Source organism: Gallus gallus, chromosome 1 (genome assembly GCF_016699485.2).
Source record: "Gallus gallus isolate bGalGal1 chromosome 1, bGalGal1.mat.broiler.GRCg7b, whole genome shotgun sequence".
Taxonomy (NCBI): domain Eukaryota; kingdom Metazoa; phylum Chordata; class Aves; order Galliformes; family Phasianidae; genus Gallus; species Gallus gallus.
This window is the reverse complement of record NC_052532.1, coordinates 13,017,390-13,044,512: the sequence shown is the minus strand read 5'-3', so window position 1 is coordinate 13,044,512 and position 27,123 is coordinate 13,017,390. Positions and strand designations below refer to the sequence as shown.

At 39.3% G+C, this 27,123-nt stretch overlaps 2 protein-coding genes across 6 annotated transcripts in view; one reads left to right on the top strand and one right to left on the bottom strand.

The window, feature by feature from the left end:
* FBXL13 (F-box and leucine rich repeat protein 13) overlaps positions 1 to 8,411 on the top strand; it is a 78,655-nt gene extending 70,244 nt beyond the window's left edge. For all 4 annotated transcript variants that reach the window (XM_040665751.2, XM_415966.7, XM_040665770.2 and 1 more), the window contains 2 exons: positions 1,543 to 1,706; positions 8,097 to 8,411. In XM_040665751.2, coding sequence (XP_040521685.1) covers positions 1,543 to 1,706; positions 8,097 to 8,253 — 321 coding nt within the window. In that variant the 3' untranslated portion in view covers positions 8,254 to 8,411. The remainder of the gene's footprint in view (positions 1 to 1,542; positions 1,707 to 8,096) is intronic.
* Positions 8,412 to 9,502: 1,091 nt separating this feature from the next.
* FAM185A (family with sequence similarity 185 member A) overlaps positions 9,503 to 27,123 on the bottom strand; it is a 39,812-nt gene continuing 22,191 nt past the window's right edge. Inside the window, exons 6-9 of one of the 2 annotated variants that reach the window (XM_046900513.1) lie at positions 21,734 to 21,829; positions 19,532 to 19,666; positions 12,680 to 12,726; positions 11,099 to 11,200 (exon numbers count right to left, since the gene is read on the bottom strand). In XM_046900513.1, coding sequence (XP_046756469.1) covers positions 12,689 to 12,726; positions 19,532 to 19,666; positions 21,734 to 21,829 — 269 coding nt within the window. In that variant the 3' untranslated portion in view covers positions 11,099 to 11,200; positions 12,680 to 12,688. Of the gene's footprint in view, positions 11,201 to 12,679; positions 12,727 to 19,531; positions 19,667 to 21,733; positions 21,830 to 27,123 lie in introns of both variants that reach the window. The other variant, XM_015275768.4, reaches the window with a different exon arrangement.

Sequence of the window (27,123 nt, the reverse complement as noted above, 5' to 3'; positions counted from 1 at the left end):
CATTAATTATTATATACATGGTTCCCACTATTCTGTATCTTTGCTTTTAGATAGATATTAAGCAATTTTTTCAATAATAACAGTAATAACAGAAATTGTTGATGTTTGTCTTGCCAAAGTAGTTGAAGTTATATGTTTTTGCAAGGCACACATTCCACTGCAACTTTTAGACACCTCACACACATCAAAATTAGCATTAAATATCAGCGGATGCATCTAGGCTGGAAATCAGTTCAGTTTCTGATTATCAGAGCAGTGAATTGTAAAACAGAATCCTGGAAAGGGAGACAGGGACAAAGTGTCAGGTAATGTTAGGATGGCTCTTAATAAGGGAATGAACTGGGTCATATTTTGTAGCTCCTTCAAATAGGAACAAGAACTAAACTCAGTGACCTAGTAATCCCTGTCTAGTGCTTCGTTCCCAGATGATATCTTCCTCATTAAACGCTTATTAAGGCAGTCTGTTAACTATTGTATTCAGAAAAGAACATCAAGGCTTTTTCAAATAAACCTACACGAGTTTACAAGTCTTCTTTTGACTTGCATCCAAATTGCCTCTCCATAAAATGAAATGGATACACCTGCATTAGTACTAATGGGTCATTCAAATCCTTTGGCAACGTCTTGTACAAATTGAGGCGGTCCAGCTGCTAAGTAAGGAAATATTTTCCACTCAGAGACTATTTAAAAATGGCTGGGAGATTAAAGTAAGAATGAACCTTTTGCAAAGGGTAGATGTTAAAACATCTGACAATCGTGTCCTGCAACGTTAGCTGTTCTAAAAAACACCAAACCCAAATGAATCAAGAAAAATCATAGCAAAAGAACATGAAAACACAATATAGAAATGTGTACCCAATAAGAGTGTTTTGGTATGCGCTAGGCAGGTTACTATAAAATTAGAGTAGTTTTTCGCTTCAGTCATATTTTGGGGGCAAATTAATTGCCTTTAAATAAATCCCATTGGCTTCATTGAGCCTTTTTGTCATGTATCTGCACACCCCTGGCAGATAAAATTTATGCTGATAATATAAAATATTCAGCAGTGCAGTTCTGAGTCTTACTCGAGGAAATAGCCTGACTCAGAAGTAATTCCTAACTTACTTCATAGGAAAAAAATGAAGTTGCTCTGGGAAACGTATCTTATACATGAAAAAATAAAGAAAGAATTGAAACTAAATCTCTGGTTGAATGATTCAGGTATTTAAATAGTAAAGTTCTGAAAACGCCATTCCATGGACAGTGAATTCAATAATTCAGTCCTGCTGCAGGATTAGCATTTAGAGTTTGATGAATGTGGATTTCCCTGAAACTCATCTGACACTGAAGTTCAGTCAGCAAATTCTGTTTATTTCGGTAGGAGTATTAGTCCATTTATTAACCTGTAGATCTATTCGATAATCTATTTCAGATCTTATCATTGAGCATATAGCTAAACTGAAATTTTCAGACACTGAAATTGTGTGCTATGAGGTGTTGTTTTTTTGGAGAGAGGGGCTCAACTTTTCTCTAACTTCAGAATCCCTTTTGCTTCATTTACAGATGACTGATACCTGTATCCTGTACTTGGCCTCAGCTTGCCATTATCTCCACTTCTTAGACATCTCAGGTTGCATTAATCTTACTGACAAAGCACTGAAATGTCTTTGGAAAGGATGTAAACAACTCCAGATTCTCAAGATGCTCTACTGTAGAAATATTACCAAGTAAGAAGATATTTCCTAATCTTCATTTAGTTTTAAAACTCAAAGTATAAGATCTGTTTTCACTGGTATTTTGCTGCTCCTTTTGTCTCCATCTTTCTCCTTTATCTGAGGAGTGGGAAGAGTGGGCAACACCTTATGATTCTTATGGCTCGGTGTAGGTATCTACGTGTTCTAGTGTCAGCCTGAAGTGAAAGGAAATAGGGACCCCATCTATCTTTATGGCAGAAAATGCTCTGTTAGGAAAGTTTACGCAGACATGAGGTATCGCATGAAGGAAATGTGGAATGTGAGGGAGAAAACCAGGCTGGGCCTCCTGCTCTCAGCCATCATTTTGAGTACATACTTCAGCTCACTCAGTGGGTTTGTGGAAGCCTGTGGGAGCCCATATCCCAACAATTAAACATCAGTGCAGGGGTGAAGTCGAAGTGAGCATTGATGTGGGCCTGTGCTCGTAATGTGGCATAGTTACAGTGAATGAATCAAGGTATCATAAGCATAGTTTCATGAAGTATAAGTGAAACATACTACAATTGGAAAAAGCAGGTCACCTACCACGGTGTAATCCAGTTTCCCTCCTGTTGTACACAGAGCTGCTCTGTTGCTTCCCCATGACATTCAACACCAGTCCATTTTGGTCAGGTTTAGATTTGAGTTTTTGGTTCTGAGTCTCTAAGATGCACATTTCCATTGTGTTTAAGAGCCCTGCAGAGTAATCATCTCACACCTAGAGCTGCAAAGTGACCAGACACAACAAAGGCACTGACACTGCTTGGAAAAAGATAAAACCTAAGTATGGTTGATAGATCTGGGTGTAATTTTTTTTACTTAAATAAGAGTAAAAAAATATATATTAGATTATAGAGAGTATCCATTAAGAAAGAGTGTTAACCCCCATGTAGAACATTTACAGGACTGCTATAGATTGAGCACTCCCAGCAAAATCATTCCAGGGTTCAATAATCACTTCATAGACAACAAAGCTAATGCAGATCCTTAGCAACTTAGAAGATATCTAGTGTGTTTCATGCTTTCCAAACCTTCCTTGTTTTATTTTCCCCTAGCTGTTTCACCACAAACAATTCTGTTCTCATTACTTTTATTTTCTTTTTACTTGTCAGGCCTCATTTTTGTCTCTCTGACTTTTAGTTTTCTTAATGTCATCTTAGAATTTCCTTCTCAAACCCTCTACTTCTAATTAAATACATGTTAGCTATGGAAAGCGTCTTGAAGGATTGGTATGCAACATTGGTGATTGAAAATATCATTCTAAATGAATTACACTTTAACAAAAAAAAAAAAAAAGGATTTGAAATACTTTTAATTTCTTCATAAGTTTCCAATTTACAGTTTTTCCCATGTTAAACCTCAGGGGATTTTCTTCTACCCACAGATTACTGTTGACTTGCTTTTTCTGTCTCTTGATATCTCTCTTTGGAGCACTGAGCAGTATATCAGCCCTCTGAGGCTCTGGTTACTTCTACATCTTTTTGTACAAACAATATGTAACAGGAATGGAAATTCAGTGCCTTCCAATTTGTTTGGTGAGCCACAAGCAAAGGGCTGACTTGATTTCTCAGAAACTCACTTGCAGCATTGTAGCTTTTGCAGGGTGACCAGCACTGTGGCTCTGCCTCAGAGTCACACATGCCATGGATTCACTGACCGTCTTGATTAAACCCTCCTGACTCAGCCAAGGAATTTCCCAATTAGTTATTTTTACTGGAAAAAAAGCCCTAGAGAGTTACAGATTTTTTACAAAACAAAAAGCAGCCATGAGACACATATCTCCACCCACTGTCATCTTTCTAGTTTATGTCACTTTTCAAACCAGGAAAAATACCAATTTTATTTTTCTTGATCCTGGCATTTTGGTGTGTGACAGCAGTTGGGTCTTTTCTCAGCTATCCCCACTCTCTGATCCTTTGCACATACACTCAGTGATAGGAAAGTCTTACCCTGTGCAACGTGAGTCAGGAACAAAAGCTATCAAGTGGCTCCACAATGTAAAATAATTCAGCACTGATGTTTTTTCTGCTTCTTCTTTCTAATACAGCTAAAGAGCCTCCCTAGACCTAGGCAGACTGCAGAATGCACTGAACCTATTGGATTGGAGTGGTTTTTCAATTGCTCTTAGGTGGAATGATATGCAGAAAATAGAAAGGGGGTCGCAGTTGGTTTTAGATATTTTCCAGATCCTGAATGTGTCACACTTTCTAAAAAATCTTTTCTTTTATGGTAGTTCAAGGTCAATATTGGGAAGATAACACCTTTCTGCCAAAAACTACATCAAAAGCTTAGTAAAATTTAACAGTGGTTCTGTGCTGTTAATCATCCTGCAGCAGATTTTTACCGGTGACGTCAAAGGCAATGACACCACTGCCACTTAATGTCACCCTATGTATTTATAAACTGTGTTTTTTAGTCACAACCAGTTTGTTTTGCTAATGGATTGTAAGCAGCAGATTGACATTAAAATGAACAACAGTTCCTTGTTTTCAGACTGACTCTTAAAACCTTCTGCTGGCCCTATGAGTCTCACGGAGGTCACTGGAAAAGCCTGTTTTCAGGTGTATTTTGTATTCTGTTGGTGTGAAACACACATTTCAGAGACATTTCATTCCATGTTCAAGGAGACAGAAGAGATGAATCTGGAGAGCCTGCTAGAGCATAGAAAAAATATGTTTTTAATTTGAAGCTGCTCTACAAAATTTATAAATCATGTGTACTTCATTTTGCCAAAGGAATTCCCCATTATTAAACACTAACCAGTCCTAGCAGACATCTCTTAATAGACTGAGCCATGCAAGCATTGAGGCATATCTCTCATACTGTGTCACACACTTTTTCAGAGCTTTGTTTTCATTCTTTCCTGAGATTTAAATAGAAAACATATGGAGCCACTCTATATGCCTCTTGAAGCTTTGCAATGCAGCTTCTTTGGAAACAGTTACGAGTGCAGAGATTGTCCATTCTTTCCAGTACTAGATAGCATTTGAGATTCTATTCGCCAGCATACTAGCCTCTGGTGCCAAGTTTAAAAAACATCCTATGAACTGATATCCTGCGGCGTACTTCAGTATCTGGGGGCTAATGACCTCCTGATTAGTGCCACAAAGCATCATGGATGACCTGCCTGTGGGACGAAGTGATGCTGATGCAATTTGTTTCTTCTACTAGAGGAAAACAAAGGTAACTCACTGCTCCTTAAAATGTGGCTTCCATAGGAAAAGGCCATGCCAGCTTCGGTGTGCTTAGGAGTAATCCTAGGGGAAGTCATTGATGTCTTTAGAGAAACACCACTCTTCACTGTAACAGTCTCAAAGTTCACAACTTCACAAGTACCATGTGAAGTCAGCTAAGTGCTGAGAAAGTCTCCATTAACCTTTCTGAGTGCAGAATGAATGAGGAAATCTGCCACTGCCATCTGAATTCCTTGCCAGCCAATGTAGTGCTCTGAGCAAAGGGTATGTTGTGTGCAACGGTCTGCTTCTGCCGGACAGCAAGATTAAATGCTTCCTTCTTTCTTGTCTGCGCTAATAAGAAGCCAGTTACATTTCTTCTAAAGTCATGACCATTTTGTTAACAAATGACTCACCAACAATCACTATTACATGTTTTTGTCTTTGAAATGGAAATGTCATTGGTTCTTAATAGCTGCAATACATTTGACACTTGGAGAACATTCTGGTTTTTGTTTCGGTTTTGTTTGCTTTGGTTTTGGATGGTTGCTGTTGGTCAGTAAGCAGATTGCAAGAGCTCTATCTTCTTGAAAAAGCAAACACTCTCCAAATACTACCCAAATATTCAGGTCTCAGGAAGGATTTGAGCATCTGACAGCCTTGTAATCAGAAATGAAGACAGCCTACAGGTGAGCTGGTGATGGACTGAGTACTCTACAACTGAGCAAGCAACCAAAAAATAGCATAGTGCGGTCTTCTCACTCACTGTAAGCTGGTTTTCAGCTGTGACCTGAGTAGAATCTTCACTGCTAAGTGGGGCTCCTGGAAAGCTACGTTCCAGCTTTTGTGTGCACTTGAACTGGATACTCTAAAATAACACTGCTACAGCATTGGTGCAGACCTTGGAGTACTCTGGATTGTATGTGGGTTTATCATGTTGTGTAACCTGGGGGATGCTTTCTGCTTTTCTTGCATCCACTTGCTTCTATAGCTTAGTTTCTACTGCATTTTCATTACACTTTGCCCCTGTTTAGGTTTTTCTTTTCCATCACTTTTTCTTGGTTGTTTTTTTAGCCTTACCTCATTACTTTGGAATCTCTGCTTTTAATTATAACGGACACAGTCAAAAAATTCTGAATCTTGGAACAGCTCAGAATTCAGACCATGAGGAAGAACTGTATAGCTAACTCCTCTTAGTAAAAGGGATTGAAACCTTGGGCAAGGATTGAATTACGTATTCCCGTACTGCTCGAGCCATGTCTGTGGTCTGAGTTTTATACCAGGAGACATTTGCTTCCAAAGATAATTGTAATTATTTACTGAAAAGATTTTATTCATCAGCGTATTCGTTTAAGACTTTATATGAATGAATAAAGAGGCTCTATCATAGTACAGCACATCGTAAGTAAATGATGTATTTTGCCATGTGTTGGTGATTAACGAGTGGCTGTTTCTGGCAAACTAATCAGCTGTAGCTCCAGGCATGGGACAGCATAAGTTTCCAAAAAAATAGTAACAACTCCACTCATACATGCTTCGGCCAGCCACTATACATTGCAGTTTCCATGAAAAACAGGAATTTGGACTTGGATGAGTTGATTTTGTTTTATAGCTTACAGCTTATAGCTCACATAATTTGCGCACGCATTCCTCAGCGGCAAAGGCCTCTAGAAAAACAGTTAGAGCCTTGTGTCCATGTGGCTAACAAACACAGCGTGTCAGTGTTGTTTTTTAAAGTACATATCCTGCAGTGGTGGGAAAGGAGCCCTCCCACCCCACTGCTCGTGTCCCTTTTGCAGCCCTCTTTCTTCCCCAGCCTGCTGCAGGGATGTGAGCACCACAGCTGTGCATGGCTGGGACTGCTGTAACCAGCTTCACGGTTTTCATTTTGGAAAAAGAAATACCAGAATATTACCAATATTGTAGCAGCATTAGTCAGATAATTTTAATTATCTGCCCACTTCAATTTGGATTTTTTTTCTAGTATTGTCTAGATGCTATGGATTATGTTCTCTTACAGAGCTCAGCAGGGAGTAAGGCTGCTTTGCTGTGGCCATGACACATAGATAGGTTGAGCTGCCTGCAAGCAATGCAGGGCTGGCCCTTCCCCAGCAGCACATGAGCACGCTGGGCCCCAGGGAGCTCGCTGGCACACAGGCAGCGAGGGGGAAGCCAGGGGAGGGAGCTGGGGGGTGGCTGCTCTGTGCAGCTGGGAGCAGGCCAGGAGCCAAGCTGCAGAAGGGATGGAAAGAAACGGGCTTTCAAAAGACTGCGAGCATTGGGTCGAGTTTCTTCAGCTCAGGAAGCCAGTGGAAGCTGCTGGGCCAATAGACACTGTGCCTGGAAAGGAGGGAGAGTTGCTCTTGAAGGTCTGTCAGTCAGCAGTCCTGATTTTGACCTGTATCTGTGTCACTTTGTTCATTGTTTCGGTGCTCTAATAGGACACTGCTAAGGGGTATGGCCATAGAACGGATAGACGAGTAGGAAATGAGTGACAGCTACTGGAAAGGAGGGACGTGACACAGTCTGTGCTTTTGGACACCATAAATGATTCTCTCCTCGTTCAGCTGCCACAGGCTCCCCAGCCAGTCAGACATGGGCACGCCAGAACAAATCAAGATGAGGGCCACCAGGACTGCCATAGGGCTGGAGCACAGGCTGGGAAAGGACAGGCTGGGAGAATCAGGCTGGTCAGTCATGGGAAGACTTGGATCAGAGTGGGAGAGACCATACTGCTGTCTGGAACCCTCTGATAAGAGGATATGAAGGAGAAGACAAGGCCAGACTTCTCAAGAGTGCATACTGTTGGGACAAAAGGTTACAACCACAAGATGGCATATGTGAAGCTCTGATTGCACAGAAGGAAACCATCTTTTAACCAGCAGGGTGGTCAAATGCTTGAACAGAATCCCAAGGAGGCTGTGCAATCTCCAGCTGTGGAGCTATTCAGAGCTCACCCAGCAGAGCCATACCCACCTGGTCTAGCTGGATCTACTTTGAAAAAAACCAAAACTACCATGACCTCCATGGGCCTCTTTCAACCAGATTTATCCCATGACTCTATGATCTAACCAACTATCTTCTTTTCTAGTTTCCATGACACCTAACATCGTGAGTTTCAGTTAAGATAAGGAAGCTTTTAGTGCTCTTTGTAGAAACAACTTCTGCAAAGCATTTTTTTTTGTCTTGTTATTTTCTTCTGTTATTGCAGACAAGCTGTCTTGAAATATACAGCCAAGTTGGAGCAACAAGACTACAGTGATGCTGACCCTCCTTCCTGGCTTGGCTATGACAGGGATGGTAACGTACCTTCACCAAAAAGCACAAGTGAGAACCTGTTAGAACAAATTCTTCGAAATGAGAAATGAAGAAATTGTGCACCATCCAGAGGTGAAGGTTTGAGTTTGTTTGAGTTTGTTTGTTTTTTTTTTTGTTTGATTGCTTTTCACAAGAACATGAAAAGAACACCGCATTATTTTCCTTGAAATTAATCAGACTTCAATAAAAGACCACGTTGGATTAGTAAGACTGCTCTGTAAATCTTTCTCACAGAGGCATGTATGCCTTCAAGCAAGACAGCTGCACTGAAACGACATTGCTGACTTTCACATGTTGATTCAAGCTGTCTTCATCTTTCACTATTAAGAGGTTTTTGTAGTCTCCTGCAGAGTAAGCAATAAATAAATCTGTATGTGTTTGGGGGCTTATTTGCCATCAAGGTTCTCCAGAACATAAACACTCAGACTTCCCACAGAACTTCCCCTTGACATGGCTGGTACTCATCCTGTGCTTCTTGAACACGGGAGAGCGCTGAGGAACGGTGTCCAGGTAGCGACGACCTGTTTGTTCATCCACAACTGTATACGCACATTTAAGCACTCTTCTACTTCTCAGCAGTTAGTTGCACAGCCAGAGCACTAATTCTTATGGAGTCCTCTCAGGCTATGAGTTCAGCTCTGTAAGCAAGCCAGTGCCTGTACTTTCAGTTCTGAACTGCAGGCTAGCTGGCAGCTGACAAAGTCAGGAGCTTCAGAGGAAAGGGAGTGCAGATGGGAAAAGTGTTACAGCTTCATCTTTCTCCAGTTGTAAGAATTTGTCTTCCTATCAAAAGGACAAGAAAAATGAGCACACGTGGGGCGTGCCATTTCAATCCCGATTACTGATAACCCATTAATCTTTTCTTGTCTAGAGGAAAAAACTAAACGTCTCACCTCATTGTATTAGAACAAGACATTACTCAGATGTCTTTTGGGTAATCTCCCAAACATTTATCTTTCTTCTTTCTGCTCATTCTTGACCTTTATGTTAGAGTTCTAGTGGTCTCAACAGTTAATAACTTAGGAGGAATACCACCACAGTAGCTCTACTGGTAGCACAATTTTTCTAATGGCTTATTTAAGCTTCTTTAAGCAAATTATGAGCTATCCTAATGTTTAATCATGGCAAGTTTTAGAATGCATTATTCTGCTTCATTTTGAACACAGAGGAAATAACATGCTTTCTTACTACGCTCTCCCTTAGATAGCTAATGCAGCAGTACCCCAAAACAAGACCTTCATCACTGATGCAGACAGGCTTTGTAATTAGGGTGAATAACAGAACCATTAACAGACTCAATTCTGTGAAATATCTACTTCATATTTTATTTCCAGATCCAACATGAATTCAGGAGTACTTCTTTCACTTTGTGTCTGCAGCTCAGAAAGTATTAGTTCCAAAATTTTTGAGGAAACCATTACACATTTATGAACTGTATATCTTTTAACAGTATAATAATATTTAGTAACATTATATTCCTTTTAGTAGTGACATTACTGTTTTATATACTAGTGTATTAAATATATAACTTGCCATAGACATTAGAACAAACTGAACACACAATGGGAAACACAATGTGGAAGATTTAGCCACTCTCAATTAAAGTAAAAAAAAAAAAAAAAACTGCCCCGATTGCTGCAGAACATTAATGAGGGGCAACTATGGGCCTTGGGAAATCTCATTTTATAACGTTATGGTCTACAAACACAAATACACAATTTAAAACCTGAGCTGACACTGAACTCTGCATTGTTTCTCTCCATCCACTCAGCTGGTGGGTAGTCCTGCATTTCAGCTGTACAACACAAACTTCAGTACTTCTGTTATAAGGGGCCATATATAAACAGAAAGGCTTTTAAAAGCTTCTTTTTGTTTACTGTGTGTTTGTAATACAGTAACAAAATCCTCCACAAAAATCATTGTCTCTTGTGCTGGGTGTATAAACTTCCCTCGCCTTCCTTCCTCCTCTGCCTTTCTGCCTCCATGAGCTTACCGTCCTGTCATGCAAGGCTGATGGTAAATCACTGGAAATTAGCAAGGAGATTACAGTTCTCATTTATTAGCCCAGTAGCTTTTACTCTGGGGAACATTCATATGGATTCTTACCCGAAGCCCTGTTTGGTGGGGCGTTCTTCCTTGAAATCAGCCACACCTGTTGCACTTTGGAGTATTTATATTAAAAGCTTTTCTTTGTAGACAAACTGCAGCGCACATCGAGTTGCTAAACTCATTCCGCAAGGAAGTGGTTCAGGACAACACAGCACAAGTTTCTTTGTTTTGTAGAAGCGGTTTTACACACGCAGTGCCCACTGACAAAGCAGAAACCATTCAGGGGTTAAAAACAAAACGACAAGAAAACCAGTGAAGAATTACAGATTGAAAGTGGTTTTATCCTGCCCACAATACACATAATTTGATTGAAAAAAGAATTCTATGTTTGCATAAACAATGGAAGTCCCACAGTAGGAAGATATTTTGCTAAAAAATACAAAATAGTTGGCAGAGCGCAGCTCCTTGGAAGTAAACTGTCATGTTTCCAAAGACCAGGAGGTGAAAGTGCTTCTGTTTCTTTCTTTTTTGACTTTAATGATGACTCCAAACTTTTGTTTGAAAGTTACCAGCTTTTAAAGACTCATCTGGTGAGTGGGTCAGGTCATACGAATTCTGCATATGTATGGCCTTGTCGTTCCTAAAAGGCACTAAAAGTAAACCAGACCCATTGATCACCAGCCACTGCCACCAGCAAATCTTGGGTTAAAAAGCCCTCATTTTTAATATTCTTTCTATCTTACATTAAGAATATGTATCAACAAAGTTTCACAATTCCAGAGCAAATGCTGCTTTACAGTCTCTTGATTTGATTGCTTTGACTATTTCGCCTTTAAGAAATCTTCAGCTTGACGGACTGAATCCAGCTTTGGCTTTTAAGATACACTTTGCCACTTTGTGTGTCAGCCTTAATCCATTTGTCTGTTTCATTCCTTTGATTCATGTGACCTGGAAAAGAGAGTTCTGTTTAGTTGAATTTGGCACACAGTAAACATCATTACCTTCACACCAAAATCCCTGAAAATATTTCAAATTGTACCCAAAGAGTCTGTATGTATTTTTAGCTGGGGCTTCTAACATTTCCCTTTTTGATACAGATCTTTGTGGTCATCCCATTTCCCATAATTTGTTACATTATTTACTGTGTTATTTATTGTATAATATCATACGCTAGGAAATACGTCTACATTAAGGTAATTTGAAGTTGACATCTCTTTTGTAAACATGGAAGAGAGATGCTGATAAGACCCGATGACCCAAAAGACAAAACGTTGTTAATATCACTGCTTTCTTATGCCAGTGGCTTAAAAACAAAACAAAATTGAGATGTCTGTCTTCTATTTTTCATCTAAACTCAGTAAGAAGGGTCACGCTCTGAAAAGCTCACTCTAACAGACAAAGAAGAAAGTTGAACATAACCCCATTTTACAGATCAGAAATTGAGGCCAAGAGAGATTAAGTGACCTTCCAAATTTACGCAGAATGTTTGTGACCAAATTGGGAATTAAACTGAGATCTTTCAGTCCCAAATCAGTGCCTTTATCAGAAGATCAGCCTTCATTTTGGTTTATTTTTACAAAGTGCCTTTTATTGTTATTTCAGTGTTCGTGTGACTGAGTGAATTCTAAGTTTAGAACTAATCTGAGCTTGGAATAGCATGTGAGATGGCAGGGAAGCAGATTCTGAAGCAACTTTGCAAGCATGCTCCGCTCTGACCTGTAACAGAGCTGAAGTAAAATTCTGGCCATGTCAAAAGCAGTGGCAAACCTCCAACTTACATCACTGCATTGGTTTCTACAACTCAAGCCAGTGTGCAGAATTTTTCAATAGCATTTCAGCTTTTTGGTACAGCTAAGTGGGATTGCTTGATGGCTATGGGCCAAGCCCAATACTAACAGGCTGAAGCACAGTTCAGCAATACAGGATTTTCAGAGGAGTCCCACGCTGACCAAGTTCTCCCACTGAATGAAGAAGGATTTCAGTATTCTTTCCTAACAGACTGCAATGTGCCTTCAGGGATCCCCATTTGGATGTCTCAGTACAACTTCTGCCCTCTTGGTTGCACATGGTAGCAGAGGCCTCAACCACACCACACGCTTACTGCATCTTTTCTACCTGAAGGCAGGGGCAGTATGGTAGAACTCACAGTTCTATCTGCCATCTCAAAATACCTAAAATACATCTACTATGATCACTACAAAGCCAGGTGAATGCACTGTATATGAAATGTGGTAACATCTGAAACTTCAACTCCCAAGCAAGCTTCTCTGACTCATTGATTTGCACAGAGAACAGACATTAAAAAAAAACCTCTGCTTTTTAAGTACAGAGCCCTTAAAATATTAAATCAGTCAAAGTTTTAAACAAGGAGAGTCTCCAGATATCAAAAAAAATGAAAGAACAAAGTAACGCAAAGGAGAATTTCACCTGATCCCTTCACAGAGTTCTGGAGCACTGAAAATGCAGCTGTTTTCCTACGAGGAGAAGACACAACATTTACAGGACAAAGACATTTTCTCAGAAAGCGCCTATTGGAGTGGTTGGCCACAGCCGTTTCCCCTCTCGTGTTTTTGCCACCATGTCATGGTGTTCTGTGGAAGGAACAAAGGCCGAAGCACAGAACCAGCCCTGTGGATGATTTCACCCCGTTACATTTCTGCTAACATTTTAACGGAGAGTTTTGGAGAAACACAGAAACAAATTAATGAGTCATTTCCAAGCTCAGTTGTAGTCTGAGCTCTGTTTCTCATTTTGTATTTGCTATGTGAACTTAGAAAAATGTTTTGTTCCTTATGCTTCTTTTGGAGATTTGCCCGTGAAGGGAACACAGAAATATAAAACTGCCTGCAGCAAACTCAGTATCAAATTCCATACCCTGGGGATGCAGATCTTCAAAGAATCTTAAGGTTATTAATCCTATTGCCAGTAGCAGGTTCAAATCAAGCTTAAGATACTTGACTTGTTCTGTGTAGGAGGTGCTAATCAAGGAACAAAGCTTAAGTTGGAGAGTTCTCCATTGCAATTTGATCTTAACCATACCCAACTGCCTGTACTGTGGGAATGTTAAGTGGGTTTTGAGGATGACTTTTAGCATGATTATATCACAAAAGCCAACAAACTACTGGACCGAGAATACAAAATAAAAAGATTTCACTTCAAAACCCACCAGCCAAGGCAACAGCATGAACTCAGGGAAAGGCAGATGCACCAATATGCTGCATGGCCACCTTCTCAATATAAAACTTAGGAAAAAGGAAGTTTCTCCACATGTCCAAGGCAGAGAAGGTCTTTGCAAAACTTCATGCAGTCAAGTATTGATCATTGACCCGTATGCCTTACTGTAGGCCAGAGAAACTGAAGTAGTTCTATGTTCATATCATAACGTGTACAAAGATGAGCAGATTTTAAATGCTTTTCCCTGGTTTCGCAAACACTGCGGTGCATCCCAAAAATGCTGCGCACAGCCTGAGTTAAACACAAGCTGAAACCAATAAAAATCTGTAGGATAGCACCTCATCTAATGTGCTTTTTAAAAGTTGGATGAACTTCTTATTTGACTTAAAGGAATGTAATCTTTTCCAGATACAACCTGGGCTTTTGTTTGTTGTTTTGTTGTTTTTTTTTTTTTAAGATACTGCTTAAGGATCGAGGCTTCACAGAGGGACAGTGTTTAGAGAGACACTGTAAATCTGTAAAACAAAGCGCTTCCCACTCAGATCTCATGGCAAAGATTCAATTAAAAGTGCTTCTAGAAAAGAAGGGAAGTATTAAGGAAGTGCCTTGAGAACAAAGAAAACAACAAAGGACACAACAGCTAATAGGGTTACTCCTGGGATCAGAACTGAAACTTTGAATGCAACAGAGACAAGTCAGCTGCAACGTGGGGAAAAGGAGTGCTATGCTTTCACAGCTGTTAAGTTTCAGAAGAAACTTAGGTTTCAGCCGAGGGCTGTGATACATGTTCTTTCAGTTATTTCCCTTTTAAAGGCAAGTTGCTTGCCTCACATTACTCACTGCCCGTTTGTGTTTAACTCTGGAATTCAGTGCAGCAAAAAATTATCTTAAATAATATGAATTTCTGATAACAAAAGCAATAAATACATCCATAAAGCTTTGCAGATGGTGTACAAGGCTGCTGGAACTCATGCAGTCATCTCTCTCCATGCACACTGGATAAGCCAAACCTTGATGCAAAACTAAAGGTAAGCCCACAGTACTACATAAGCAGCTCTCCCACTGCTACTGGATGAGGAGCCATTCTGTGAGCAGTGAGAAGATGTAGGTAGGAAACAATCTGTCTAAATCACATATGGCCCAGACAGGAATCCAGTCCTAACTTCAAGCAGACATGAAATCCTTATTATTTCACTGCATGCCCAGTTGTTCTGAGGGTAAAGGTGCTTGCCACAGTCATCTTGGAGAACCAGGCAGGGTAGAAAGACACAAACTAAGTTATTGGAGAAACTTGAGAAGCCAGAAATAGGATGGTGGTAGCAACACCTGTTCTACCAAAGGGATCTGGTAATTGGACTCACTCTGTCCAGAAGCACATGAGGAAGAAAGCCATCTAATGTGTTCCTAGTGACGAAAGAATAACTGGAGATGGGTCAACGCATATTGTAGAGACAATATGTATCTGGAAACTTTTACTGGAAAAGAAGATTAGAAAAGAAAACAAGAGATTCCTCTCCATCCCCAGAACAGATACATTGGGAAAGACGTAAGTTAACATGAAGGAGAGTCCTGGTTACTTGTGCACACAGTCAACAGGTGACATGGCTCAGAGAAGCACCCTTCAGATAAGGCTCAGCAAGGTGTTAGTGCTGTAGATTGATGAGATTAGAGCCCAAACTACAAATCCTGTTAACTCTTGCAACTGTTGTCATGTTGGCTGAAATAAGGGAGTAGATACACTTCTTGACTTGAGAGAAGATAAGCATTCACAAAGAATATGTTTGTTATTAGTAAAAGAACAGAAAACCATGAAGGGCCCGGCTCATCAACTTGAGAAAGTAAGAACAGTGGCATGTGGTAACATGCAAATACAAACATCCACAGCCACTGAGGAGCACCTGTGACACCGTGGGACTTGGACCAAGCAAACTCATGCCAGTGCTGAAAACCAGATGGAGCAACTGACCAAAGTTAAAAGCTCACTCAGCTCCAAGTAGATGGATGGCACCATGTCAAAGGTTACTGCTGGATATCAGCTTGGCACTACAACTGGGCCAGGGGAGAGAAAGATCTGGAATCAAATGAGTCGCCAGCACCACACAGAGACAGAAGATTTACGTGTTGTAAAAGATGGATTATATTCCAGATGATTCGATTTGGAAATTGACACCATCAAGGAATGACTGCAAGACTTTTTTTCCCAGCAAACTTACAGTTGTCAACACATACGGTGGCAATGTAAGCATGCCAATGGCTGCATTCATTTACTCCCCAGATTCATCCACATATATGCTTCATAATCTTCTTTGCAGTTACTTTGAAGTAGAGGGGAGCAGATGGCCACATCAACTTGGAAGAAGAGAAAGTAGAGCTGAAAGAAGTCTCCAATGTATTTTAATCTGACATGCTTGACTAGGCCCTTCTTCATAACCTGCTACAATGCAAGCACTGTGTCCTCTCCAGACCATTACTTACTACTAGAAAGTTTATCCTGCTATTTAGCTAAGCTTTCTTTACTGAAAGATCAAATCATAATTTCTTGTTCTATCACCAGTGGGCAAAAGACATTTTCTTTCATCTCTGCAGCAATTTCTGATGTAGCAGAGAAGTGCATATTCCCTCAGACTCCTTTTCTTTAGAAGAAACCAACACTTTTTTTTTCTTTTTCAGTCTCCCTCCCATAAATGATGTTTTCGGCCTCTGAGCATATGTTCTCCTTAGGAGTCTCTACAGTTGCTCATATCCTTTTTGAAGTGGACTACTCGAAACTGGACACATTCCAGCAAAATATTACTAATGCCAAGTAAAGCCAAAGGATTATTTTGAGTTTTTACAGAACAGTCCTGTTAATAAACTATTATGTTTGGGTAGTTTTGTGTTTTTTCAACTGTGTAACATTATTGCTTCCTGTTTACTCAAATACTCCTCATCTTAGGAATGCATACGTTTCTACCTCCATACTTTGAACATAAAAATGATATACTGGAAAAATGGCTTAAAATGCAAACAAATCCAGATTATTTAAATGTTCATCAGTCCTTTTAACATGCTTGTAACCTCTTTGGCTTGAGAGTTCCCTAATTTCCTTATCTGCTTAAATTACAGAAACAATTACTAGCCTGCTACTTCTCCCGTTACCATACGTAGTTCCAGATATAGTTGATGGACTCTACATGCTTCTTAGAGGAACTGATTCCCAGATAAAGGCAGACCTGGGGAAATGGGGAAGGCACACACATCTGCAGGAGGACCTATGGGTTGCAAGAAGCTACAGAGCCTCTTTTCCTATCCTCTTTGCTAGGGGAAGGAAAAAAAGTCTTGATATGATTACTATTGTAAACTACTGGAGTTACTTAAACATTCTCAAACAAGGCAGGAAAAGAAATGCTTTCACAGATGAAAGTTGGACCAGTGCTTAGCATGAAAAATCTGTTTTTATAACCTTCATAGTACCACAGTATAGGAGTACCTACTAAAGCCAATGGAAACAGATGCCTTATTCCCGCAAATTACTCTGAGGAGTAAACTCCCTGGCATGTTCTCTGGTTCCATCCCTTCCCTGACAAACATGCCAGCTTTGTAGGCAAGTCCCTCACTCTTCTGAAAGAGAAAACACCTTTTGACAATTTCATCACTCTGCTTCTGAAGTGCTCGCTCCTTTTATCTTTTTGCTTTGATGAAATCCACATCTTTTCCTTGGCTGCCTTGCAAAACCCTGGATGTGACTGCTCACAGGGCTATAGTGTGCCACCTTTCTCACTCCTATGGATGCAGCAGCCTTGAAGCAAGGTGAGGACACAGGTCATACTTGCCCTAACAGCAGGAAGGAAGGCCGTGTCACAAAGTGGTGACAACCCAGGTGCACATTTACTCAAGTCACAGAGTTCTCACTGAAGAACCTCCTCCCTCATATCTCACACAACGCTCCCAGAGGCAAGAACAGCTTCCTGAAAGCAGCCAGTTCCCATCTCATCCACATGAAAACTGGCCAGTTTCTGAAAAGCCATCTATTTTTAAACTAACCTCTGAGCTCAGAGCTGCCATGCCTCTTGCAGTTCATTTTTTTTTCCTCTAGTTGGCAAAACTCCTCTCCCTTCCCCATTTATATTTCTTTAGTTGCAGCAGAACGACATCTATGATCTCTGCACCTAAAACTTCAACAGTAAGCAATGTTTTCATGATACAGAAACTGCATTAAATCCTTTTTAATTATTTGAGAGTCTACACTTAAAAGAAAATTCACAAATATCAACTTCTAAAAGAGATTGTTGAGAATGAGAGGACAGGTGCTTGGCTGCAGCAAGAACACAGCATCCCTATGAAGAGGAGCAGGAAGCTTCCCCCTTACCATGCCAAAGGAACGTTACTGGCTTGGCAAAGAAAGGGAAAGTACTATTTTCAAAAGAGTAAGAAAAGGAACCAAGCACACCTCAAAACCCATTAATTCATCTTCCTTTAGGTTTGGTGCCTTTTGCAGACCAGAAGAAGCAGAAGTAGGCTGCTAAAAATCATTGGATATATGAGAAAATATTTAAGAAAGCTAGATGACCAGAGTAAGGCAGATGAAGATGTGTCACTTCAGCCCAGTGCTACACCCTGCAGAAAATCTGTTCCAGGGTCTGTTTTCCATTTACCTGTATTCTGACAAACTTATACGTACATTTAATAGACTTCTTGTGCAACGCCTCTTTGAAAGCAATCAATGAACAGTGGCCAAATGCTGCTGCCTCTGCATAATTCCTGATGATTTCTGTGGCTTTGGGATACTTATATCTGAGAATTAACTAATTGGAGCTAATCTGCCGGGATCATTTAGATACGGTATGGTAGGCTGAAAAATTGCTTCCGCTTCAGTGTTGATGGCCCTACAGAAACACTGAGTGGATTGCAAAACCAGACAAGCCATTGAGCTGTGTATATCTGTAACAGTAATTTTATCTTTAATGCTGCCAGAGTAGGAGGATGCAACAAGGAAATACAATGCTTTGCTGCTGAGGCACTTCATCACCTAGAGCCATGCTGGAATCTACAGCGCTTCCACAAGTTATTGAGAAGTTTTAAACATAGTTTAAAAAAATTATATTTATTAACCAGTAATAAATTTAGATGCAAGTTACTGTTCAATGCAGGAAGAGATATGTCCATACGTTTCAGGAGTACAAGCAGGTTGTGTGTTAGTAGCATACTCTTCTAACATTTCTTAACTGTGAGAGCTCAGGAGTTATTACTTCACATGGGGAGAGGAAAAGACATTTTGAACAGATTTTCTTAGTTTTCAAACAAAGGAAAACTCAGAGCCTCACCCATCTGTTACCATATCTGGTCACACTGACATAATGCTTTCAAAAACAAAGCTGGAGCCTTCAACACGCTGTATTAGCATTGCCACTTGAGCAAACTGAGTAATTAGTAACAGTAAGAGCCTTAACTTGGAGATGGACATGTCTGGAGAAGAGGAGGCATACACACCCAGAGAACGAAAAGTGCAACTGTTTTCTAAAGCAGGAATCAATGAGACTTGGGATTCCCAAATCCAATTTTAAATCTATTAGAAGAACGTTCCCAGTAACCGCAGGCACCTTTCCATGGATCTTTTATTCCATACTCCAACTTCTGTTCCTTTCCTAGCCATCTCCCACCCATCACTTCTCAGACTAGCCCCCCTGTTTAACATTCATACCGTACATTTATAAACATACTGTACGCACCTTTTAATTCCTCCTACCTACGCAGAGAAAACTTTTCAGTGTATTTTTAATTGACGTTCTTCGGCAATTTATTACATGAGATTGTTTAAGGCAACAAAGCAATGGGTCAAATTCAGCCTTGGCTTACATCCCACAAATTCAATGGAATAATGCTGAAAGCAAGTTTGGCTCTAAGATTTTTGTTAAAAAAGCAGTTGTTTGCACTCACAATCATTTACCAAACAAAACGAAAGAGCCATCTAGAAACACGGAGAGTTCAATGGCATAAGCAAACATCTGAAATCTGAAACAGCTGAAACCAGAAGAGGCCAAGAGCAATAAACTCGTAAGAAAACGTGGATGTCTTTGACTGACACCAGACAGACATTTAATGGTAGCCAAGATTAGTAAGCCTTACCACTTAAAATTACGTGATCATCTTTGGAAGCACTCCGTGTTTCTTTTAACTCGATCTCGGAGCTCACATCCACTTTTCTTCCAGACAACTGTAAGTAGGCTTTGAGAGAGGCAGGTACCTTGACTGTAATAGAACCTGACATAAATTTAAACAAAAGCTCGTCAGATTAACATTGAGATCAAAGCATGAAACAGGCCATTATATAGCTAACTCGAGGCAAATAGTCATTCAGACACTGTAACCTCTTTTTTCTGTCAAAAGATTAACAAGGATAACCTCATTTTTCATAACCAGAATACTGTATGTCACATATAAAATAGAAACATAGTATTTCTTCAGACAGCATGAGTATTAACACTGACATATGCTGCCAGAAACAGCTCTTGCTAGAGAACCTTATCGCAAGGAAGGCCAAGGGAAGCAAATAAAACAGATCTCACAAGTATTATGACTCTGGTTTCATCTTCCAGTTGTGTATTTGCACTCCTGAGCATGGAAACAAGGTTTGATTTAATGAGTAATCCAGCTACTGCACACAGTACAACACAAGAATGTTACAGCGGAACTGTTCCTCTGCACTGATGGGAGCCCACTTACATACTGCTATCACTAGCAAAAAGAAAAAAAAGGGGATCTATGTATAGGAAATCTTTTTCCTCTAAATAAGTGCTTCTGTGCAGCAGATTGGAGGTAAATACTTGGCCTCCAACCTGCCAATGTCCGTTATACTTGGAATTACTCAATCGCCATGTTTGGAAGCTGTATGCTAAAACAAAATACTAACAATAATCAAAACACACATTCTACATACATACTTCTTAGTTTCTAACATTTTTTTCTAATATTCACTTTAGAAAAACATAGAACATTTTCTTTAATTACAAAATAAAAAAAAAATCCAAAAAGCTGAAGCAGATCACATTTGTAAGACTGATGTAATAACGACGTAGCAGTCAGAAAGCAACCTGAGCTATGCAGTTTATATTCAGATGCCTGTCAGACTCCTGAAGAAGAAATAGCTGCCAAGACTTTAGGCCTAAATTTTGTTGGATACACAAAAGCGTTAGGATAAAAGAGGGGAAAAGTCTTTTCCTTGGTCCTCCCCTTTGGGAGCAGCTCAGTGACGTGACTCATAAAATCCAACACATGCAACTCATTTATCACAAATAGGACATTTTCTACTCGGCAGCTGTCAGCAGTTACTCCAAAGTTACAGAGTAAATGAAAACAGAACTTTATCAACTTTGCCTTAACTAAACTGTGCTGCCAGAAGAGCCATCAGGCAATGTTTTCAAAATAACATTAACTAGCTTTTGTTAAATACATTCTTCTTTGCTACTAAATCAAAGAGACATAATTTAGTGATTCAAAACGTAACTTAGAAATAGCATAAAAATAAATCTACTCGTACCAATGGAGCCAGAACAGCTTAAAGAAGAATGGCATAAATGATCCCAATCCATTTTTTTCATTATTTCCCTTGTGATTAACTGCTACATGTAATAGGGCATAAGATTATATCTCAGATAAACCGAGGAAGATAAATACCACACATTCATTTAAAACAACTCAACTGTCTGACATCATATTAACATGAAGAGTGCTGTAGTTTTGGATTTCTTCATTTGTTTTGCAAAATTAGGGCTGACGATGTCTTTAGTGCTTAGTTATTCACAATATCATTTCTTCTGAATGGCAAAAATGATAAACTTCAGGAGTGAGCAAAGTTAGTGAGTAATCAGGAGAAAAAAAAAAGGAAGAATGGTAGACTGCACTCGTGTTTATTGTTATGCCTTCCTGTTTCAATAATGGGACATTTCATAAGGAAAAGGCAGGGAAAAGAAATGCCAGTGTATGGTGGTCATCAGTGAATATGTATGTAATATATACCAGCAAGATGGATTACACTGTACTCAAGACAAAGATCATAATCCAAGTCAACTCTGCAGAATTCTACTGAGATCACCAAGTATTAAAAAAGTAAAAAAAAAAAACCCAAAATGTAATCCATCTTAAAGCATTGTTGTACCTTATTGAGTTTACTATATTGTAAGTATCTATATACATTTTTTAACCACAAGGTGAAAAAGAACACAAATAACCAAAAGTCACATGATAATCATTTTGAATAGACAAAATACCCTAATTTTCTTTACTTCATATCATAAGTTGCCATAAGAAAATGTGCTGCAGTTTTCTAACCTTTCTGGGATTTCAGATCCACTTCTCTTAATTGACTGACATAAACATCTATTGCTCCATGAAGCGTAGAAGCTTTTAGACTTCCATCTGATGAATCTACAAAAGAACAAAAAAAAGAAAGGATTTGTGTATCGCTCATTCTTTTAATTTAGAAAAGTGCTATGGTTCACTTTTAGAAAAAAAAAATTTGCAATAATCTTTTTTTTTTGCTCATCTAACTAACTTCATCAATTCCTGTATGATTAAGCAATATTTGCTGCTAATTTAATGAATCATCATAGAAAGGCTTGGGTTGGAAGGGACTTTAAAGCCCACCCAGCCCCAACCCTCTGCTGTGGGCTGGCTGCCTCCCACCAGCCCAGGCTGCCCTATATAGCTTACTTGGCTGCCATTCATGAAAGCAGAACTTTCTGAAAAGCCCTATTCATATACGCAATACATTTATTAAAGGCTGCTTCTCAGGTATACAAATAATTTGTAATCTATTCCAATTGTATTTACACAGTTTTCCACAGTATTACAGTGAGATCCTGAAGAGTTAACTTTTAAGCTACCAAACAGACCTGATGCTGATAAAAACTGCAAAGAAATTACAAAGCAACTCTGGATAAGTGTGAAGAAAAAGTACGTAATGTACATGAGCAAATTAGGAAGACTGCTAAAAGTGAAAATACTAACCAAAAATATCTTGAAACACAGAAGAAGAATAATTTCTTTAGTTTCCATGGTTGCATAGAACAAGAAGCACAGTTATGTTTTCAGAAGTAGCTAAAACAAAATCAAACCTGACTGAAAGTAGTCATTTCCAAAGTGAAAATATTCACTGGGGAATAAACTTGATTAATCATAACAAGGATGTCCACCATTAATACCTTAAACTCACATCTGGAGCAGATGTGGAAGATCAGTGTATTACAAACAATCATGTAAAGGGATTATCCCTCAGCTAGAGCTGAGATCTTTGGAGGGAAAAGTAACAAAAAAAGTGGCCAATCCTGATTTTGTAAGCTGAATAAGTGACACCATCTTTGGTCAACAAGAAACCTATAACACCTGGAACTGGACATGAATGCTTTTCCCATGCAGTGGATTGTATGTAAAAGGAGCTCTGTTCCAAATCTGAAGGAATAACTGAACTTGCTTGGGTAGGTCACAATGAAGCATTTTCTTGGTATTAGGAGGAAGTTCTTCCACTCAGAGGGTGGTGACACACTGGAACAGGTTGCCCAAGGAGGCTGTGGATGCCCCATCCCTGGAGGCATTCAAGGCCAGGCTGGAAGTGGCTCTGGGCAGCCTGGTCTGGTGGCTGGCGACCCTGCACATAGCAGGGGGTTGAAACTCAATGATCCTTTTGGTCCTTTTCAACCCAGGCCATTCTATGATTCTATGATCCATATAATCCTGACAGAGAGTTTGTTGTCAACAGATACAGGAAATATCCAGCTTCTAATTCTTCTGTTTTAAACATAGCATATTATTAGCTTTTCTCTGCACTGTGAAGAAAGACGATCTTGCTGTGACAGGACGCTGCCGCTCCAGGGAGAGCTGCTAGCAGCCTGGGCAGCACAGCTGGCTGAGGGCACTTCACAGAGAACAACAGAAACAATAGGAAACATGTTTGAGGTGAACAACAAGAAGTGTGATTGATGGAAAAAGTTTTATGGACATCAAATCAGATACTGAAAGATGTAAAGTAGTCCATGATTTCTACGAAGCCTACCTTTTATTTTTTTTTTTTAGGTTTTTGCTCTTTAAGGTTTGTATCTCTGTATGTAAATAAGTGAGAAGCAGGAAGATGGAAAGAACAAGAAAATGGGTTAGAAACAGAGATGAGTAAGTTCTACAACTCAAATAGGTGAATTCAAATAAATCAAGATTTTAACAGGAAAAATTACCTTACATTAAAAAAGAGAATCTGGAAGGACAAAATAGAGACAATATATAATTCACAATTTTGATTGAACAAAAGGCTATTAGTTTTTAATATTTAAGTATATATCCATCAATAACTGGGGTTTAATGCAAATAACAGAGTAAAAAAAAGAAAAGAAAGCATAGTTTAAAATTTAGTTTCCTAAGGACTGACAGCTCAAGAGGAAATACAAGAATGAGTTGTTCTGCTGCAAAAGGAACAGATGATTACTCTTGAGCAACTTCAGCTATTTAAGAATTTACTACTACTACAAAAACAAAAAGTTAGTTGTTAAGCTTTAAGAAAAATAACTCTGCTGTAGTAGACATGAGCTATGCTACTTTTATGACAGCAGCAACGAAATCACCCATGGAGACAGCTCCGCTGCTAACAAAGTTGTCCTGACTATCTTTCAACCCCTAACTTCCACACAGATTTTACAGTATAACCACTGCTTTGAAAGGCCATAGTCTGTTGTGAATAACCTGCTCTGCTGGCAAGAAAAGAAAATCACCGCACGCTTCAATCCTGCATCACAATACAACATGCTAAGTATGACTTCGTGATAAGCCTCTGACCTACTGTAGGTCAGGTAGGATCTTCTTTCAGAATATCTAAACTCGTGAGGGAAGAAAACAATTTAAAAAAAAAAATCAATTGTTTTTCCATTTGTGGCAACTGTGAAAAACTGTCAGACATTGTATCTGAAGGAAAATATTGCACGTTAGAGGTTAACAGAATTGGATCATACTTGGATGCCTAGTTTTATTTTTCCTGCCTGGAATTCAGACTAGTTAGCTCTGCATTGGAACAAAAGCATCCATTTGTGGGTGAAGCGATAGGACAAGGGTGAATGGATTTAAAGTGAAAGAGGAGAGGTTCAGTTTAGATGTTAGGAAGAAATTCTTCCCTCAGAGGGCAGTGAGGCACTGGCACAGCTGCCCAGAGAAGTTGCTGGTGCCCCGTCCCTGGAGGTGCCCAAGGCCAGGCTTGATGGGTTCCTGAGAAGCCTGATCTGGTGGGTGGTAACCCTACCCCTGGCAGGGAGGTTGAAACTAAGTGATCTTTGACGTCCCTTCCAACCCAAGCCATTGTGTGATTCTATGACGTGTGTAGTATAAATACTTCATTTTTCACCTATAAAGGCACGGGTATTGACAACTGTTGCAAGATACACATTCTGCAAGTACATTATCTCTTATTAAGAGTTCTAAAAAATATTGCTTCAAATACATTAGGTATCTAAAAGTTAATATTGTAACAATATTCCGAATTTTCAGTGTCATTATATGAGAAGTTATAAAACATGTGATGCAGCATCATCAACGTGGCTTAATGTTTGAACACACCCAAAAGAAAAAAGTTTGTGGTTTTCTAAGCTGCAAGAAAAATGCTCTTACAGCCAGGCAACATCAACTTCTACTGTACACTCAAAACTATTAACTGTTTTCTCCAGTACATAAGCTCTGTCCAAAACACTCTGCATTCCATAGGACATAAAGAAAGGGAAGAGGAAAGAGAAAATGGAGTGATGATGAAACCAGGTAATAACTCAGTAGGTATTAATTCACAGCAGACTAAGCTTTTATTTATTTATTTATTTTAAATTTCTGTTTTCTATAACCTGGCACCTGAGGGACAAGAAAATGCAGCTGACTCCAGTCTCTCTGAAGATCAGGATCCTTTGTATAAGATGGTGTGGGAGAAAGCATGGGCACAAAGGAAAAAGAATTTGCCATCAGCAGAGCCAAGGCCAAGTTCTGAAATAGGAGACTGGAAGACAAAGGCTGCTTAAAATGAGGACAAACACATTAACACATTTCATGCAGATGGCAAAGACTAGATCAACTGAAGTACTGAGACACAAGCATGTGCATGGCTAACTTATATGTATTTTAAAGTATATATGAATAGTACTTTAGGATGGTACAAAAATGGCCTCAATGAAATTCTGAAATAAGATTTGATTTAAAAATTCCCTGGAGCACATTTTAAAAAACAAATGCTAAAGGAGAAGGGAAAAGAAAAAAAAAAGCAGATACAACATTGCTAAATAAACTGTTCAGTGTTTAATTTTTCAGTTGTTCAAAAAAATACCATTGTTTTTCACATTCAAAGCCCTCTGAAAATAAGATTCTGGTATTCTGCCTCAATGCTGGAAAACTACCTTGTGAGAGCATTCTTAAATCACAAGTCTTAGAAACTTGAGCTCACTTTCATGTGAGGATTATTCACAAATAGTAAGCAGCTACTATGTATGTTTTCAAGAAAATTGAAACTTTGCTGTAATTGCTAGGTTTCAGTTCATTTACAACAGTGAGTATACCATATATACCATAGGAAGTCACCAAAGCCTTTTGGTCTTCAGTATTGGTTGAAGAGGAAAGAAGCTGGCAGAATAATGCCAACAGACGCTGACATCCATAAAAGGGAAAACACAAAAAGATAAGGGATTTCTTGGATGTTTATACACATTTCTGCTTTCCAGAATTAAGCTCCTGCTGCTTATAAACCAGAGTCAATTTGCCCTCAAACCTGTAAGTCGTTTCTCCTGAGTTAAATACCAAAAGAATTTTCTTTTTATTTTTTTGAGCTGGTAGGGGAAAATTTGGTCTGGCAGCAGAGTAGAGAATACATAGTCAGACAATAACAATAACATTGAGGAATAAACAAGTTTTAGCTGGAGTGAACACAAGTCAGCCTTGCACCCTGGCAGAAAAGAAGGCCAACAGTAACCCTGACAGTATTAAGTGCAGCACGGCCAGCATACCAAGGGAAGGGATTACCATCCACTTCTACTTACTCAGTACTTGTTGGACCACATCTAGAATACAGCACCTAGTTTTAGGGTTCCCAACAGAAGAGAGACATCAATCAACTAGAGAGAATTCAGTGGAGGAACACCAGATAGTCGGGGTCTGAAGCACTTTTCAGTCAGGAGAGGCTGAGGGCTTATACAGCCCCTAGAACAGGCAGCTTCAGAACCTGACAGTAGCCCTCAACTATCCACAAGGAGGAGATGAAGATGAAGACAGAATGGAGAATGACAAGAACACAAGAGACAAAAGGCTTAAGTTGAAACGCAAAAGGTATCTGGATATATGGAAAATGTCAGTTTGTTGGACAGTCAGAGAGTTATCTTATGGCATTAATTCCTCACATGCAGAAATCTAGCACTTAAAGTTTACATTTTCAAGTTTTCAGAGTTGAACCACTGAATCTTAAAAGCCATTTGCCTTTAGAAAAACTCATACAAAATTAAGGGGGGTAATCCTCTTTAGGAAGAGATTAACTGTAACCAATGTTTTCCGAATTCAAATCTGAGAAATAAAATTAGTTCAACAATCACAAGACTTCTAAATGTTTAAGCTGAACCAGGTTAATTAAAGGAAAATAATCATCTGTTGGTGGAAAAAAAACCTAGCTCCTGTGTTAAGAAACCTTCAAACACTCTTCATGTTCTATGAGTTTATTTAAC